General features: G+C 38.9%; 1 protein-coding gene across 3 annotated transcripts in view; it reads right to left on the bottom strand.

The window, feature by feature from the left end:
• Positions 1-1469: 1469 nt before the first annotated feature.
• The window catches only part of rabgef1 (RAB guanine nucleotide exchange factor (GEF) 1), a 44113-nt gene continuing 26326 nt past the window's right edge, over positions 1470-19256 (bottom strand). For all 3 annotated transcript variants that reach the window (XM_078224947.1, XM_078224949.1, XM_078224948.1), the window contains 4 exons: positions 16757-16889; positions 12674-12765; positions 6972-7228; positions 1470-5977 (listed from right to left, as the gene is read on the bottom strand). In XM_078224947.1, the coding sequence (XP_078081073.1) occupies positions 5579-5977; positions 6972-7228; positions 12674-12765; positions 16757-16889 (881 nt within the window). In that variant the 3' untranslated portion in view covers positions 1470-5578. The remainder of the gene's footprint in view (positions 5978-6971; positions 7229-12673; positions 12766-16756; positions 16890-19256) is intronic.

The following is a 19256-nucleotide window of genomic DNA, read 5'->3' as shown; positions in this document are numbered from 1 at the left end:
TCTACTTTCTCAGAAGACTAAGGAAATTTGGCATGTCAGCTACGACTCTCTCCAACTTTTACAGATGCACCATAGAAAACATTCTTTCTGGTTACATCACAGCTTGGTACAGCTCCTGCTCTAAGACTGCAAAAGCTACAAAAGGTCATGAACAAAGCCCAGTCCATCACTCAAACCACCCATTGACACTGTCTACACTTCCTAATGCCTCGGCAAAGCAGCCAGCATAATCAAGGACCACACGCACCACCTCCCATTATGAAAAAATACAAAAGTCCGAGGACACATACCAACCGACACAAGAACAGTTTCTTCCCTGCTGCTGTCAAACTTTTGAATGGACCTACCTAGCTATGACTGTAACACTACATTCTGTACTTTGTTTCCTTCTCTATGAACAGCATGCTTTGTCTGTATAGCACGCAAGAAACAATACTTTTCACTATGTTAATACATGTAACAATAATAAATCAAATCAGGAGACTCCTTGATATAAATGTCCAGAGATCAGCTGTGAATTTTAAAATTAGCATGTGAACACTAAAGGGTGGAGAGGCAGGGCAGTGAAAAATGCAAAGTAGTGAAACCACTATTGATATCATTGAAAAGCTGAAAATTCTAAGTTAAAAATATTTTTAGAATGTAATTTCTAACAATCAAATCTGTGGTTTGACAGGAAACACGAGCTTGGAAAAAGTTTGACTTTATTTACAAAAATTTTGTAAATGGAGTTTGTGTCTTTATATGCCCTGTGCTTTACTCAGGTTCTTTACTCCAGAGAGTAGTAAGGGCGTGGAATGCCCTGCCTGCAGCAGTGGTGGACTCGTCAACGTTGAGAGCGTTCAAGTGGTTATTGGATAAACATATGGATGATATTGGAATAGTGTAGATTAGAGGGGCTTTAGATTGGTACCACTGGTCGGCGCAACATCGAGGGCCGAAGGGCCTGTACTGCGCTGTAATGTTCTATGTTTGTGAACTGAAATCCCACTCACCTGGTGAAGGAGCAGCGCTCCGAAAGCTAGTGGCTTGTGCTACCAAATAAACCTGGAGGACTTTAACCTGGTGTTGAGAGACTTCTTACGATGTTACACAAGACAGAAAGCTTCAGATTCTATTACTTACCTACGCCAGCTTGTCTGGGGGTGAGCAGGGGGTAAAAAGAGAAAGAGGCTTTGTAAAATGTTTGAGGAAAGAAAATGGGGAATGTATCATTGAAGTGCATTTCAGAAAATATTTCCTTTTTACTAAATAGGAAAAGAAATGAATCATTAACATTCTATCCCAATAGGTTAATTAGCTGTTGCATCCAAGATTGTGAAGCTATTATGCCTACAATACATTGTTCTGCAGCAATCAAAAGCGATAAACCAATTGCTCACAAACAGAAATGCTGATCGAAATTGCTATTCCTAATCAACATTCAATATCAAGCAAACATTTTCAAAAGTAATTCTGAATTTCTCAAACACCATTTAATTTTCTTTTATTATGGCAATGTCAAACTATATTCTTCAAATCGGATTTCAAATATTACTGCTGGTTCAAAAAATTCTGAACTATTTCACATCTTGACATTAAACCAAAGTATTACACACTTTAAATATTGAAATAGGTGAAATCTAATGGCTACAAACTGCAATTCATCCTCTAAGAAACCGTCGTTGCTTAAAATCATTTTTAAAAAAATCACTCGTAGATACACTCAAAATATATTCAGTTTGGACTCCTACAGATTATTGTAACAACACTTGTACAAGATGGAATGAAAACAGGCATATTCAATATAGATGATATTTTATAATCACAACATTGATTTTAGCTACAGAAAAATGTTCAGCAGAAAATAAACAAACGTCAGTTACACCAATTAAACAGGTTTTTCTGATTCATCTTGGAGATATTGAGGAGCTTTTAAATCTCCAAATTCAATAGGTGACTAGGAAACCAACAGCTGTTATAGTAAGTTTTCACATATCAGTTACATATTGTTCAAACTGTGATTGATGAGCCAAAATTCAGCCTATTTAAGAGATTTTATCCAATACCGTGACCTTATACTATGTGACCTGAACTGATTGAATGTGCTCTACCCCTTCCAAATGGTGTTATGCAGAGTGCACAACCCATGGTTCCAGGGCGAGAAAAAGCAAAGCAATCCCACCAACTTATTGACAGACTTGCCAACAAATTCAAATTAATTCAAATCATTGCTTGATCAGCAAGTGGCAGACAAATCAGAACATTCCACATTGGCTCACATGGCAGCTGATGAAGTGGCAGTTTGAATTACAAGATCAAATTTTAGTTTTCTAGCATTTGAGGTGGTGACGAACTGGTGTTTTTCACTCCTTTGTTGCTTATTCTTCCAATCAATTTTCCCCAAAAGCTCCCCTTTGCCACCCCTCCCCGTTCCACATGCCTGATTTGCTTCCTCCATATTCAATCTTGGAGTATTATCAGAGCGCTTATTGAGAAACTGTTCTTCCACAAATGAAAACACCAAGTACTCCGAGGTCAGGAAAGGTTAGTTTTAATATTTACTCTACATCTCTCAAATTAACAAGTAGCAAAATATTAAAAATAATCTCTGGAGACCAGCACACAGGGCATGACCAAAACTAATTACTTAAAAAGTTGGGTAATATTTGGAAGGATTTTTACATTTAAGTGTGTGTTGTCATTCTGGAAATGTAATCTTGCTCATTTTTCTGCGCTTGTATTATTTGTGCAAGTTGCATTGAAGATAAATTAAACTCAGAATTCTCAAGTAATATGGGAAAGTTGGAAAGAGTAAGCCAAGAATAATCCTTGTAATGTTTTGCATTCCAAAGTAGCAATTGATGAACCATTTGATGAATAGCTCTGACATGCATACTGACTACAGAGCTCACCAAGTGAGGGAAAAGAATTGCTTGCATAAGAAATGTTTCTTCAATGAAGTGACTTGTGGTGTGGTTTAATCTCAATTTTGTCTATTTCAAAAACAAATGCGATCATTTTCTACAAATTCACTAGAAGGGACTTATAGGTGCAACCACCACCCACCCCCCACATGAAATTGGACATGCAAAAATGAAAGGCCAACTTCCACAAATTAAGAACATTATCCTTTATCTGCATGTGCCTTAATCTCAAGGGTTCAAAATCAAAATATGATCATAAAAAAGTCATCAAGCTGTGCATGAAGTGCAGTTATTCTATATGGAAATCATTTTAAAATCCTATGATATAGCCACTAGACCAGTTTAATTTTTAATACGAGTGGCAACAATGCCAAGTCTATTACGCTTCACTGATTAAGTTACAGAATTATTAGCTATCACGAAATATTGTGAATGCATTTAGATCAAGTTAAAACCTACTTCAAGTTGTAACGAATATTTTTGGGTTGTGTGTATTAATTCTAAACTGTTAAATTTTATGCAACTCAAATAGGGTAATTTGGTTTCAAAGTGGTTCCAGTTCCCTGCAACATAAAGTAGAATATTTTTCACTGCAGATAAATTCTAGAAAGTTATTTGGTGCACTCACTGCCATAAGGTGATGGACCAATTAGTAAAATTTCATACCACAGTGCTTGTCTGTTTTTACAATTATATGCAAAAAATCTCAACCATAAATGAAATTGCATTCTTTCCAAAAAAGGTAACTTCTATAAAAATTGTTTATCCTGAAAAAAAAATGGACAGTTGTCCTTTAGTTATTGACAGTTATTTCTCCTTAAAATAGATCGAAAAGTTCAGGAGGAAGTTTTAATAACATTTATAAATATCCTCCGTATAAAAGCTACATGGAACATTCAGTAATATTCAACCCTCCAGTACCTTGCCAAAGTGCTTAATTTTTATACAAGTTTAGGTGTCAAGAAACAGCACACCATTTGACAGCTGGCGCATCACAGCAAAGGCTGACCTTGCCCTCAGCAGACAACTACTCAGCACACATCTACTCAGCACACATTCCAGCAGGGCTAATGGACAGCACTCTCAAATGTAAATACTGGCTTATGCCAGGATACTGAAGTCAACCGTTAAGTTCTTTGCTGCTTCAATTGACATCAGCAAACTCAGACTAGAATGAAAATTTTAAAAATTGCTTTTATATAGCACCTTTGACAACCTCAGGATCTCCCAATACACTTTACAACCAATGAAATACTGAGACAGTTTGTGGAATGCTAAAGGTTATATTATGTGGATTTACCTATACTCATGGAGAAGCAATCAAATTAATTGTACTGAAATTTGAAGTAAAAAAAGTTAATTGTGGAGTCAGGGAGCTTTGACGTGATGTGATGAAGTAGTGCAACAGACTACTATATTTTACTCTGAACATAAAATATACAGTGCCTAAGTTTAAATAGATATGTACTGTTTCCATTAAAATATTGTTAGAATATACTTCCATGTATGTAAATTGTTCTGGAGACTTAAATGTAATGAAAACAGGCAGATATTTTAAGTCAAAATGATAAATGTAAATATGCAATTTGGAAAATTTAGCAACTGAAACTACTACAAGATAGCCAAACCAGAGTGTATAGTGTTTCTTCTATAAAGGTAATGTCTGACCTCTGTTTCAATTTCAAAAACCCATCCAGCACATCCGGGTTAAACTGTTGTATAAGGGCAATGCAACAAGCACTTTTTAAGATTCACAGCTGGGCCATACAAGGACAATCTCCAACTAGATCACCTTAATTACTGATTTATTTTCAAAAAATGGAGAAATAAAGGAGTTGGCAAATATGATAAATTTAAACAGCCTATTTCTTTTTGCATGTTAGAACACGAGATAAAAAGATGAATGCTTTGTCCTTTAGGGGGTCATCTTACACTGTACCTCAAATTATCAACACAGAGTGCAATGAGGAACAAATGATATTTATAATGAAACAATGTATTTTGGTTAAGATTACTAAGTAAATACTAATGTTACTTATTTTTCAAAAGACTGAATCATGGAGTGGATCGGAAAACACTGATGAAAATCCCAGAATTGCATGCATTAAACACAATATACATTTATTTGCTACTTTCAACTAGAATCCCTGAATATTTACTGTTCTCATTGATGACATCAAGAAAAAAAAGTGTGCAGAACTTAGCAAATATAAAACATACCTTGAAATTTGCAAGCCAGAATTAAAAGGGAAAACAAAGATTTATTCCGGGTGCTGGGAATCTAAAATGAAAATACAGAAAAATCTCAGCCAGTCAGGTTACATCTCACTGAAGATTCTGAGGATGCTGCCCAACGTGCTGAGGGTTTCCCTTATTTTCTGGTTTTTATTCCACATTAAAAAAGGTACTAATTGTAATATTACAATTTTGATCTCAAAAAAAAATTCAGAGGTCAGGCATTAACCTTTGAAGTAAGTAGCCTTTGGTATATATCCCCAATAGATTTATACCTTACAGCTGATGTACAAATATTACTTCAAGCATTTCACAACATCATTAGTTTGAACACAGCTATATTCCCATTATGTATGTTCCAGAACCATAGTCACCAGTCAACAGATTGAACTTCAGGAGCAAAATTAGCTCAGGTTTAATATTCAGTTTAAATTCTTTCAGCCAACAAACATTTGTGGCTGGATGGGTGGTGGAAGTTTGTCATTTTCTACATTTTCAGAATCGATTGCAGCCACTGTTTGGCCTCTGGGCTTGATATCGAGCGGATATTTCTCAATAATGTCTTCAACCTCTTTGGTTACGCCTTCACTCCAATCAATTAGGTCTTTTTCAAGCTGCTTGGCATCTGACAGGATTTGTTGCTGTCTCTCATTCAGCTGTGAAATAAGATTCAAGTTTTTGTACATTTGTTTCAGTCCTGGGCATGTGTCAGGGGACCACTCCTCAGAGTCCTGCTTCTTAGGAGATGCTTGGCCAGTCATGTAGCGATCAAAATCTTCCTGAGTCAGATTCAAAGATTGGGCATCCAATTTTTCAATAAAGGCAACTGCACAACACTGTAAACAAGATAGGTGTCACATATTTAAAAACCATCTAAATTATAAATTAAAATCAACATTTCACAATGTTAAACTATTTTCTCTGTGCATTCACTTGCTCATTAAATCTCAGGCAAGAACCAAAGTAATACTTTGCTAAACATAATTCATTAAATACGTGTACTAAAGTTTAGGGATTACTTCAAGCCTATAATTTGTCACGTTCTCATCTTAACTGCATTCTTAACTAAGGGAAAGTGCACACTCATTGAACAGATGATATTCATTCTATGTACAATTAGTTTTAAAAATCTTGTACCCTTTAGCAATAACAAAACGTTGCTGGAACAGGTTTGGGATCTATTTCCCCCATTACTCAAGGAACTTGTGCACGAAATGGGAGACCCACCACTCATCATTGCTGAAAATTAGGTTTATATAGAGTCTGATTTCCCTTTACACCAACTCTTTTCTCTTTAAAATTCACACATTGTTGGGCAGTCAATATTAGCCCAGAAGGCATCTGGTATTGCATTAGGATCCCACATCACATATAAAATGTGGCAATTACTTTCCTGCGATTGACAAAGAAGCTGGTCATTAATGAAATACAACTCCCCTATTGCTTCAGAATGCCTGCGTGAAGATGCATATGCAACATCCCCAATCCATGGACTATTTTTCCATTATTACTGTGGTGCAGCAAATTAGACAGCAATAATTCAACTCAAATCTTAAAAGTCTGAGCTGCTAAAGACCATCTTTTCCCCCCCACAAGTTCAAAGTTTGGCCGAAGAGCTGATAATTGGTACAACCTGAATTCTCCACATACATTAAATAAGCTTTAAAATAAGAATACGTTTAATTGAAATTATCACCAGGTTCATAACATTGATTTATAATTTCTTGAAATCAATTCATGTGCATTAGTCATATAAACCAGATATCACAGGCTTGACTTTGTTGGCCATTTTAAGAGGATTCTAAATACATCTTTTGTCAGACCACTTACTAGATTTGTAAAATAATATCCATCTTCACCAGTCATCAGTCTGCTTGGATTGCAGAATCGTGTAATATACTGGATGTTTGATTGTAACCGAGGTGGATTAGCCTTCAAAACAATGTAGATAAGTGTGGGCAAGAAGTCATCAGCAGAAGCAGGCTCATTCTTTGTGATTTTTATAGCATTGAATATTTGCTTGCTGCATTTTGTGATGCAGGTCAATTTGTCACGTGGAACACGTCTTGAATCCATTTCAATTACAGCTGTAAAAATTCACAAAATTAACTACATTATTAGAATAATTTTACGTTTAGTTTCCTTTTGTTCCTGAAAGAACAATAGTCAATACATTGTTTGAACATTCAGTGGCGCCAAATCTCAATTCATGATAACAAAGGGGTTGAAATCCATCTTGGACAGTGACAGCAAATGGGTGATATTGGATCAGCTACCCATTATACACAATTCTGACATATAATTCCACTCGCTGCAAAGGATATAATACTGCAGTTTTAAGTCAATGCCCAAGTTGCATTTCTATCCTGTGGCTTAGTTGGTAGTGTTCTCCTCTCCAAGTCTCAAACTTGCAGATTCAAGTCCCACTCTTGGACTTGAGCTTAAAAATCAGGTTATGAGAGAATGTTGTATTCTTGCCTTTCAGATGAGAGGTTAAACCAAGGCCTCATTTGCCCCCTCAGGTGGAGTAAAAGCTTCCAAGTCACTATTTTGAAGCATTATTTCAGTGTCCTGAGTAATATATTTATCCCTCAAATCAACATCATAAAAACAGGTTCCCTAGTTATTAGCACACTACTGTTTGTGGGAACTAACTGTGCAATTTAGCTAACATTTTTCCAGCACTATAACAATGAATATTCTTCAAAAAGCACTTCATTGGATGTAAAGCACTTTGAGAAGTTCATTGGTTGTATAAATGCAAGACTATCTTTCACCAGAACAATAAACAGAAACAAATTTGACTTTAACACCAATGCATGGAGGTTCTTCTGTCGAACAAGGATAGATATTGAGGATTGGTATAAACTATTTTGGAGACCTGATTATTTGATTGCTTTTACAAGTTGCTTCCATGGTGTATATGAATGTGTTATTATATTACATTAATTTGTGGGCGACTTTACAGCCTGAGGGGTCACTCATGCTATGACAGTGCTGGTAACTAATTGTGGCCTAATTTATCTACCAGCTCCACCAATCTGGACCTACACAGTGACAACAACAGGAACACTATGGCAAGAAACTCTACATTGAAGGACTCCAAGAACTCGCAAAGGCAGCTTTTCTTGGTCAACGCCTAACTAACAACCTCTCCACTCCTGAACAACAGGAGTTGCAGTGAGCCTATAGCTCTTGGCCCACTCATCAAAATCAGCAATTCTAAAGAGGTTCTATCAGGAAATCAATGAGACTGGTTCGATGAGCTTGACCAAGAAATACAGGCACTAACCAAATGGTTTATAGACTTGGAAATGTCACCAAACTTCAAGAGAAAGACAGGAGACCTATAGGCATCTGAAAACAGTGGCACAATAAAAAACCTGGGGCATAAAAAAAAGGTAGGTGGAAAAATTGTGGGAGCTCCAACAGTTTGCAGAAAATCACATAATTGGATTCTTAAGAGCCATCAGGACAAATGTTCAAAAGGCCTTCTCCATTAAAAAACAAGAACGGAGGAAATCTTATCAAGGACAGCGAGGCAATCCGCACCAATTGCAGGGTATTATTTGTCCTCCATCTTTGACCGGATTCCATCCCCAGTACACTATATAGCTACATTTCAGTGCTAGCTCAGCCCAAAATGAAATTGAAAAAGCCAATCATTGGCTAAAAAATAAGGCCTCTTGAGCAGGCAAAATTCCTGCCAGAATCTAAAAACATTGTGGAGATATATTCCTGGATGATTGTCCAACCCAGGAGCACATGCAAGATTATAAGGATTAGTCTCAACTCTCTTCCCAATGGCCAAAGAGCTTTGTCCAGATTCGCAGTCTGGATGTCACCCACGGAGGGGAACTACACAGATACGATCTTCACTGCACAATAAACACAGGAAGTAGCACCAACTACTGTGTAAGGCAATTTTTGAACTCTCAAAAGCCTTTGACTCAATCATGAGGGTTCAATCTTTATCGCCTCTACTTCAAAACTAAGGCAAGTTACTGAGCTTCAGTGCACAGACGACACGATGGCACAGCGGTTAGCACTGCTGCCTCACAGTGCTAGGGATCCAGGTTCGATTCCCGGCTTGGGAGGGGTGACTGTCTGTGTGGAGTTTGCACGTTCTCCGTGTCTGCGTGGGTTTCCTCCGGGCACTCCAGTTTCTTCCCATAATCCAAAGATATGCAGGTTAGGTGAATTGGCCATGCTAAATTCTCCCTCAGTGTACCCGAACAGGCGCCGGAGTGTGGCGACTAAGGGATTTTCACAGTAACTTCATTGTAGTGTTAATGTGAGCCTACTTGTGACTAATAAATAAATAAACTTTCAGAGAGACAATGTTGATGTATGTGCTCACTTGAGAGTCAGAACTCCAATCCATAACTGGTTCTTTTCACTGAAGAACACAAGAATCATACTCTAAACATCTGGAAAACTCAGGTCCTCTTTCAACCTGTTCCCAAAGCACAACATCACTGCCCAACATGTTGATCCACAGAGACCCTGAAAAACACGAGCTACTTTCCATACCTTTTCTCTTAATAAAGGCAGACGTAGATGATGGAATCCACCCCATCACCAACATGTTAGCTCAGCCTTTAGCCAGTAGAGGAAGAGAGTATTCGAGGATCAGCACATCAAACCTAAAACTAAGGTCCTGGTTTACCAGGCAGCAGGAATCCCCTTGCTAACGTGCGCTTTGGAGACTTGGCCCATCTACAGCAGGCATCCCAAGGCATTGGAAAAATACCAACAACACTTTCTAGAAAATGTTTCTCATACATTGGCAAAATAGGTGATTTACTCTCAGCATTCTCTCCCAAGTCAACATTTCTAGCATCAAGGCACAAATCACCTAAAACCTGTTTTGCTGTACAGCCTGACAAGCTCCCAAAACAACTATGCCATGATGAAATTCAGAATAGCAAAGAGACTCCTAAGAAGACAGAGGAAATGCTTTAAAGATATTCTTAAAGCAGTCCTGGTGAGATCCAACATCCCCACGGATTCATGGGAATCCCTGACATATAACAGGCCAAAATGGAGAAGACACATTCGGGAAGGCACTGGGCACCTCTAGAGAATTCAATGGCAGCAGACAAGAAACTCATCTACTCAATCTTTCAAACACCAGCACGCCCACATGGCGGAGTCTGCATTGGATTTGTCAGCCAACTTAGAACTCATTGAACCAAGTGAAAACAAGTCATCCTTTATCCTGAGGGACTGCCCAAGTAGTTATCAATTTGTTTCCATGTAAGCAGAGCATTGGCAGAAGTCAACCCGTTGCTGTGGAATACTGGCCAACTCCCAGATTCTGTTATATGTACACTGAAGACAGAAATTTCTACGCCAACTTTACCAAAGATAATTGGCAGGATTCTCCAATCTCGTCCACCCCACCACCCCTGCTGCCAGTGAGAATTTGACACTCAACCAAAACTCCATTTACTTCAGTGGGACCAGAGAATCCCAGTGATTTGAATGATATTGTAAACAATGAGATTAAAACCTCAAGTGTCAGACATAAAAATAAAATTGAATTTTTTGTTTTACTTTACAACTATCCTGATTCAATATCCACACATGCATCAGTAGGGTTACCTATTGATGAGGAACAGGAACTGTTGACTTCACCCTCAACCTACAGGCACAAAGCCAATGAAGGCATACCCACAATTGCCTCAGCTGACATCAGCATAGACCAGAATTCCTGGTCCATATGGCCTAACAACATACTGAGCCATTAGAAAATTCACACTTTTTTGTATAGTCATCAAGCAGCAATATGATATACACAGTTGCTAAATATGGCTGCATACATTCTTGGACGTTTGCTCAAAAAACATTCAACTCACAGGCCTGAACTTTCACAGTGGCAGAGTCAGTTTGCCACTTGGAAATCCAGTCGATCCTTTCTCACCTGACCATCCAACTCAGGCTGGGCGAGAACTGTGAGAGCAGCATGCTCCTGAGGCCCTCAGCCAAGGGCTGCAGAGTCAGAGGTAAGGCAGCCACACCCTGTTTTTAAAAAACAGCACCAAGAATCATATAACAGTTAAGTTTAACGGTCCAGCCACTTTCAGAAGCCATGGAGAATGTAGGTTTGTAAGGTTTTTTGGGGGTGGGTGGGGTTGTTTCAGAGGAGGATGTTGTGATGAGTGATTTTCATTCTTCTAACTTTCCCTGGGCAACTAGTCTGGTAAGACAGTTTGGAACTATCCAAAGTTCGCAATTTAAAATTCATAGCTCCAATTGCAGAGCACATGCTTAAACAGAAGTTTGAACTACCCGGGCAGCTGCCAGGCAATCCTTACCTAGGGACTTCAGAGGGTGGGATGGTGGAGTTGTGGGAGGCCTTTAGGGAACAGCCATCCCCCCTCGCTGTCTCCCCCCTCCCCCAAACCCCTGCCACCGCAGTTGCAACGCCCCAGAGCCTGGAAGTTATAAGCCAATATGCTGTCTATACGATGTCTAATCACAACGTCTACAAATATCATTGCATTTATCTTATAATGGTTGCATCACCTGTGGTCGAATGATTTTATACCAGCAGCCATTGTGCAACAAGTTTCAAGAAACATGAGATTCATTCACCTTGAAGCCACTGTCCGAATAACTACACTGCACAAGATGCAGTCAGGCTCCTACAGTTGGTCATTTTCAGTAGGCTTGTTCCCCTTTTCAAATACATTTCCCATTCCTCTCAAATTAAGTTTTTACTGCCATGTGGATAAGGTATGGTCCAATATCCCTCAGTTCACCCTATTTTGGCCATCAATGGAAATAATCTTTCACCGTTTGCCTACACCAAGGTAGGTATCTAGGTTTCGCTTACCTCTTTACCGACTGCTTCCAATCCCCACCTTTCACCTATTGACCTCGACTCAGAAACACTAGTCCCAACATTGAACCTCATCTAATTTTCCCCCACTTCACATTCACTAGTCCCTTCTCTGCCATAACCTCCCATCCCCTATTCCCCATCACTTGCTGAGCCCCCATTCCTTTGTCTCCAACTTTCAGTAGGATGTCTCCATTCTCCAGTTCTCTCCTCAAGCCCCCATTCCCTATTATATATAATATATATATATATATATTCCCAACCCTCATCTGCCCTCTCTGAACCTCTTCTGCAATTTTCCCTCGATACCCCCAATCTCCTCTATTCTTGAGCCCCCAGTTTCAGATCTCACTCAGATTGCAAGCTCAAGTTCAGAAAGTCAAAATGGACACCCATGAATCATAAACCTCTCAACTTCTGTCAACCAAATTCCACATGGCGGTCGCTCTCTGCATTGGTGTTTGGGTGATATCATTAAGCTGAAATGTTAACTCTGTTTCTCTCTCAATAGGTGCTGCCAGACCTGCAGAGTATTGAGCATTTTCTGGCATTACTGCAGATTTCCAGCTTTTGCAGTATTTTGTTTCCGTAGAAAATGTCTTTATTTTGTAAAAGCAAACATAAAATTGTTTTGGTGTAAAAATAGATTTGATCCAAATTAAACATTATCAATAGTCCAACAAACCTGTAATTGCTTTTACAACTAATTCATAAACTTCAGGGATTTCTTCATTTACTGGAACACACAGCATTTCAAGAGTCACCCAATGCAATGCCCTGGAAGTCAAAAACAATAGTAAGGAGAAAATAGTGTCAGCTTAGAATTGCAGAATCGCATATTTGAGTAGAAATGGCTCGAATAGCTTTCAAATTCTGAAATAATCAAAATGCATCAATTGCAAAGGATGCTTAACCCTGTCTACTTGCCCCCAATTAAGGTACAAGCTTGGAGTACTTGCAAACATGTTTGTTGCTGACAAATATTTTAACATACAAAAAATGGTGCCATTACATTCTTTAGTCACCGGAATGTTAATTTATTTCTGTCAAAGATGAAGCCAAGTAGTCTCAAATTCTGGTAAACAATTGCACCAAAAGATCTACAAAACAAGATATTGGGGGGACATTATACAGTATCTATATTATAGGACCGAAGAACACAAGAAATAGGAGTAGACCGTTTGGCCCCAACAATGTTTTCGAAGATGCTAAAACAGCAGTAGAAATAACTTCTAAGACAATTTCTTTATTAGAGGTTTTCAGAAATTTCTAGATTTAAGTTGAGACTATTACTCCCTTTTTGCTACTTTTAGTGTTCTGCACCGGCATCAAGTGTTCTCATATCAAGTATAACAGAGATCACTTGCAGAGTCAAGTTGTCTCTATTCTTCCCCAACAGGGTTCAACTCCAAAGCCAGAAACATTCATACACCAGTGTGAATTTGACCTGCTTTGCATTGCAGCTTTTAAAAAATTATTTCATGGGACGTGGGCAGTGTTGGCTAGACTAGCATTTATTGTCCATACCCAACAGCCCTTGAGGAGATAGTTAAGAGTCAACCACATTGCTGTAGATCTGGAATCACATGCAAGCCAGACCAGGTAAGGATGGCAGATTGTCTTCCCTGAAGGATATTACGTGAACCAAATGGGTTTTTAATGACAATTGACAATTGTTGCATGGTCACTATTAGACTTTTATTGAATAAACCCTGTTGCCCAGACCATTGTCCTGGGCCTCTGGATTATTAATGCAGTGACAATACTACTACACTGCCATCTCCCTCTTATAATTTGAAAGAAAACTGTTAATTAACACATAATAGTGTTCACAGCACATCTATGCATCAAATTTATACCCACGTTAGCTTGTTCCTGCCCAAACCTTTTGACTTTGGCACATCAAAACATCACAGGAATTAGGCAAAAGACACTTTCAGTCCGCAATGGAAGAATGAATGTGCAGTGTCTCTCACCAGAGGAATGAGTATCTTTGATATACATTTTAAAAACACACTTGGGATAGGAGGGGAATTGCTTTTTAAAAGAACAGAAAACCTGTACCAACCCCTATTGGCTACTGCCCACCACCCACACATCAAATTTTAAAAGTTCCCATTATAATGTTTAAATCCTTTCTTGATCTCCATAACTCGAACTTCAAGCATCTAATTCTTCTAAACTAAAGCATCTGGTGAATTTACCTTCACCCCATCTGAAATTTCTACTTCTCGTCCTTCTACCTCTCTATCCTTCTTCTTGTTTAAGTTTAAGGTTATCCCTAAAACCCAATTCTTTGAACAACATTTGGGTTGCCCTTCTAATAGCACCTTCATTGGTTTATCTTTTTTTTTATTATAGTTAAATGTCTTAGATATTTTCCTATGTCTAAGGCACTATATAAATGCATGTTCTTCTTTTAAATGCTTTATGCATAAACATTGCAAGTTGGACATCAAATTCCACTACAAAAGCATTACAACTTAGTGCCCCTGAATAATTTGCAGAATTCCAAGTTCAGTACTAGAAAGCTCCTGTCACATTCTCACTTTCAGGGGAACTTCCCAGGAGCAGTTGAAGAAATTTGTCAACCTGCTCCAACAAGGGGCAGCCAATTACATTCCTCGAGTGCCCAACTGGGGGCCATTATTAGATGGAAACTGGATCTTCCTAATCCTAGATCACTCCCCAGCCCTTTCCCTATAGAACTGCAAATATTCTCACTTTAGCTACTTGGCTAATTTTACCTTGGAAAGCCATGACTGAATGTGCCTCCACCACACTCTCGGGCAGTGCATTCCAGATTCTAACTGACTGCTGTCTAAAAAGCTTTTCCTCATATTTGCCAGCTCTTCCTGTCATTCACTTTTAAAAAAAATATTCTTTCATGGGATGTGGGCATCCCTGACAAGGTTAGCATTTGTTGCCCATTTCTCATTGTCCTTGAACTGAGTGGCTTACTAGGCCACTTCAGAGGGCAGTTAAGAGTCAACGATGTTTAGATCATTGTCCTCCTTCCCTGACTCTTCCACCAATGGGAACAATTTCTTTCCATCTACATTACCTAGACCCAGAGTAGTTTTGAGAATTCCAGAAAATCTCCTCTTAACCCAGATTCTCCAAGCTACATACAGGAACATAGGACTCGGGAGATAGGCCATTCAGCCCCGAGCCTGCTTCGCCATTCAAAAAGATCACGGCAGATCTGGTTGGGATCAACTTCACTTTTCTGTCTGCCCTCCATAACCGTTGTCTATCAAAATCTAACTGCCTTGTGTCAGGGATCTGCACTGATAGCTTCAGTTCTAGCTAGCACAAAACATGGGCAATCGACTTGAAAAAAATATAAACAATCCAAGTAAATATACACAGTATAAATGGAACCTCGATTTCCTTAAGAACAGTTCACAAATAATTTATCCAGTTCATACAAGATTTAATATTTTGAAGCAATCAAAAAGAATGTTACTCTGCATGTATGCTGCCTGATTATCTGAGCTTTTCCAGCATTTTTTCCTTCTTGTGTCAGATTTCCAGCATCTGAAGGTATTTTGCTTTTGTATTAATACTTTTAAGTACTATTAGCTCAGGTAGAAAAATTAAGCATTAAGAAAAAGGAACGTAATTAAAAAGAGGAGACAGAAGTCTCAGTATAATGCTAATCTCATATCTAGGCATTAGCTAAACATAACTATAGATACAAGTTATTGGCTTGGTTTCAATATTGTAATTTTCAAAACAGCATATGCCATTTACATCTACCCTATCAAGTCTCTTCAGGGTCTTATGATTTAATAAGATTGTCTCTCATTCTTCCAAATTTCAATGGGTATAGGCTGAACCTGTTCACCCTTTCTTCATATAAGCCCCTCAATCCCAGGAGTGAGCCTTCTCTGAACTGCTTCGAATGCATAATACAAATTTTCAAATAAAGAGACCAAAACCATGCACAGTATTCCAGATGTGATTTCACCAAAGCCCTGTACATGTGCAGTAAAATTTCATAAAAACTTTATGTACATAACTGAAGTCCCTCATTGCTGGAACCTCTCTCTCAGATCTTTTTTGCATCCTTTCTAAAAGTCTTCACCTTTTTAAAAGAACCTGACTTATGAAGAGACAGTGGAAATATTTAGGCTTCTCACTTGAAATGTAAGCATTCAACAGCTGATTTTTAATCGAAATACACAAAGATAACAAAGGTTAATCTGGAATTTTAAAATATACTGTGCAGTTAAGAGGTCACAGATTCAAAATATAAAAAGATAACTTTAGGCCTGATATCTGGAAGTGCTTCTTCATCAAGAGAAAGTGTGACTGGAGCAAATTGGCGATAGCAAAAACCTGGCTGGAACTTTCCAGCCATTCACGCCAGTGGGATCTTCTGGTCCCACCGACAGCTCACCCCTGTTACTAGTTTTCCAGTGGCAAGGGTGCATTCAACAGACACCCCACTGACAACAGTGGGACCAGAAGATCCTGCCACTGGCGGCCCATCTCTGTGAAACACACAGTGGGTTTTGTGGAAAACCCCACCTCCTAGATTCATGCAAAAGAAATAATGAAATGCAGCAATGGAGTGCAAGTAGGGTAATTCTGGATAGATGAATTGGTGTGGGAAAATGGCCTTCCTCATCTGCAATAATTGTGACCACATGAACAGGTTTAGAATTGGTTTAATATTCTTTAAAGTATCTTGGAAAAAAACTTTTACCTGATGTCTAACCTCACTTGAAACTTAAATTCATCAAAATTAAACACTTTTCACCTGATTCTTTTCTGAATCGCAAGATCTTTTTTCTCATCATCAGTTGTCTCTGGACAAAAAACATTTTTGTACAGTCGTGTCATGATGTAGTTTTCAATCTGGTCCATTAACTTCTCTAACCGTTCAGAGGAACCTGAAATAGCCATTAGATACATTAAAAAAAAACTTGCCACACAGCAAAGATGATTTTATCAGCAGAAAATACAGTTGCATAGCCCAAATGAAGGACACAGACAGTATTACAAAGAAGCTTTTTTAAAGTGTGATTTTGTTGCAACTGGCAAAAAAGTAACTGAACAAATCAAAAATAATCACATCAATCACCTACAGTGGGGATTAAGCACCCTGTCACTTAGTCACAAAGCATTCACAAGGATTACTTCTTACTTTCAAATTCTGGCAGAATTCAGGACCATTATTTGACTGGAACAGAAGATTAGAAGAAAGGAGGGGGGACTTGGGCGAAGCCAAGAACATCATTTTTCACATCGTGTTGATTTTGTTTAGCCAAGAGAGGAAGGTCTTCAGCAAAGCCACGAATAGTATTTTGCTTTATCTCATGTCAATTTTGTTTCGCCAATGTCAGCAGGAATATTTATAATTTTTCTTGATAAATTATATTTTTCCTCTCATTGATTCTGCAAGGCATATTTCTGGCTTGGGCATAATTTCACAAACACCATTTATCTTTTGCTGTCTCACCCAAGTAAACATTATTCACAAGTAATCCTTAGCAGTGAGCACCGTCAGACTACTTGGGCTATTGTGGATGGGGTTCACAGTTCATTCAATTTTGTCCTCAGTGTCTCACTTGCCCTTCTAGCTGGGGGTCACTGGAGAATTATTAGAAATGGGAGGACTGGTCTTGTACCCCATCACTCCCTGGATAAACTCCATGTCACTGAAAATTGTAATTTCTCTCTTTGGCTGGAACCATAACATGTGAAACAAATTCAAGTTTAGCTGCTTAAAACAGGAGGGAAAAGTACATTTTAAAAGGGAATGCAGGGAATGTGCACAAATCTTTGAAGATGGTAGGGCCAGTTTCGAAGGCTATTGAAAAAAGCAAATGGGACCCTTACTATTAAGATAGAACACAAAGTAAAGAAGAAAGCTAAACCCCCATTAAAATACTGGTTCTGCCACAAGTGGAGTATCGTGTCAAATTCTGGGAACTGCTCTTTGTAAGATATGAACAATTTAAAAGAAGGTGCAGAAGAGATGAATGAGAATGGTTCCAGGAATCAGGAACTTCCTGGCGAGTTTGGAGAAGCCAGTTGTGTTCTCCTTCAAGAGGAGATGGTTGAAAAGACATTTGATGAGATGTTCAAAGTCATGAAGGATCCTGACAGAGTAAATTAAGAGAAATTATTTCCAGTGGTAGTAGTTCCATGACAATTTGAGGAGTCAGGTCAGCTATGATGGGGCAACATCAGGACACAGTTGCAAACCAGCGCAGACAATCTTTGGCATATACTTCTCCTTGCTGCTGTCATATGCTTTCAGTTTGTCTGGAGTGTGTCTAATTACATACTAGAACTGACAGAAAGCTGTTCAGCCTTGCCCACTTAAGGACCAAGACAAAAATGCACCAAAATCTCATCAGAGTTGTTCTATGTTGACGAGTCCATACAGTATTCCAAACCCAGGAACACTTTCAGCAGCAAATGGACAGACACTCACACCTTAAATGAGTTTGGTTTGATCATCAGGAAGACAAAGGCCATGGGTTCATGACGATGTCATACTGCAATCAACCCTTTTGGAAATTGGTGACAGTGTTACATGTCTAGGCTCCACAAACCCAGCAATCTGTCACTTGATGCCAAAATCAAGACAGGCATTGCAATGGCTGAAGCTGTTACATCCAAGCTCAGTGTGTGTGAACAACAACAACAACAACTTGGCAGAGAATGTCAAATTGCGAGTCTACCAAGCCTGTGTGGACAGTGCACTCCTCTACAGCAGAGAGATCTGGACAACATATGCTAGACAAGAGAAAAGGATGAACTATTTCCACCTTTACTGTGTCCAATGTATCCTCTACATCTCTTGATGGGGCAAGGTCATCAACCTAGTTCCAGGAGGGTGCTAACCCAGTCAAAATACACTTATTACAAAGCCATGACTGCAATGGCTCAGTCACGTTAATTGGACATATGTCTTATGCCCAAAGACTATCAGGATAGTGAACTGATCACTGGTTCACCAATTGCTGGACATGCATACTTCCGCTACAAGGACACCTGCAATTGAGATAAGATATGAAGTCGGGCATTGACAGAGCCAACTGGGAGACTGTCGCCAAATACCAGGACCTCCTGCAGCTGACTGAGTGGAAGGCATTAGAAGAGGCAAGGGGAAACAGAAATATCAGTTGTGTAAGACAAGGGCCCAGAGAAAGCAGAGGCCAGCAAATTGTGTCTTCTTGATCCACTGTCTTTGTCTGCAACACGTGTGGCAGAGATTGCCATACCAAAGCGAGGCTCTTGAGCCTTAA

This window comes from Mustelus asterias, chromosome 12, assembly GCF_964213995.1.
Source record: "Mustelus asterias chromosome 12, sMusAst1.hap1.1, whole genome shotgun sequence".
Classification (NCBI taxonomy): domain Eukaryota; kingdom Metazoa; phylum Chordata; class Chondrichthyes; order Carcharhiniformes; family Triakidae; genus Mustelus; species Mustelus asterias.
The sequence above is the reverse complement of the archived record's forward strand: the minus strand, read 5'-3'. Positions and strand labels throughout refer to the sequence as shown.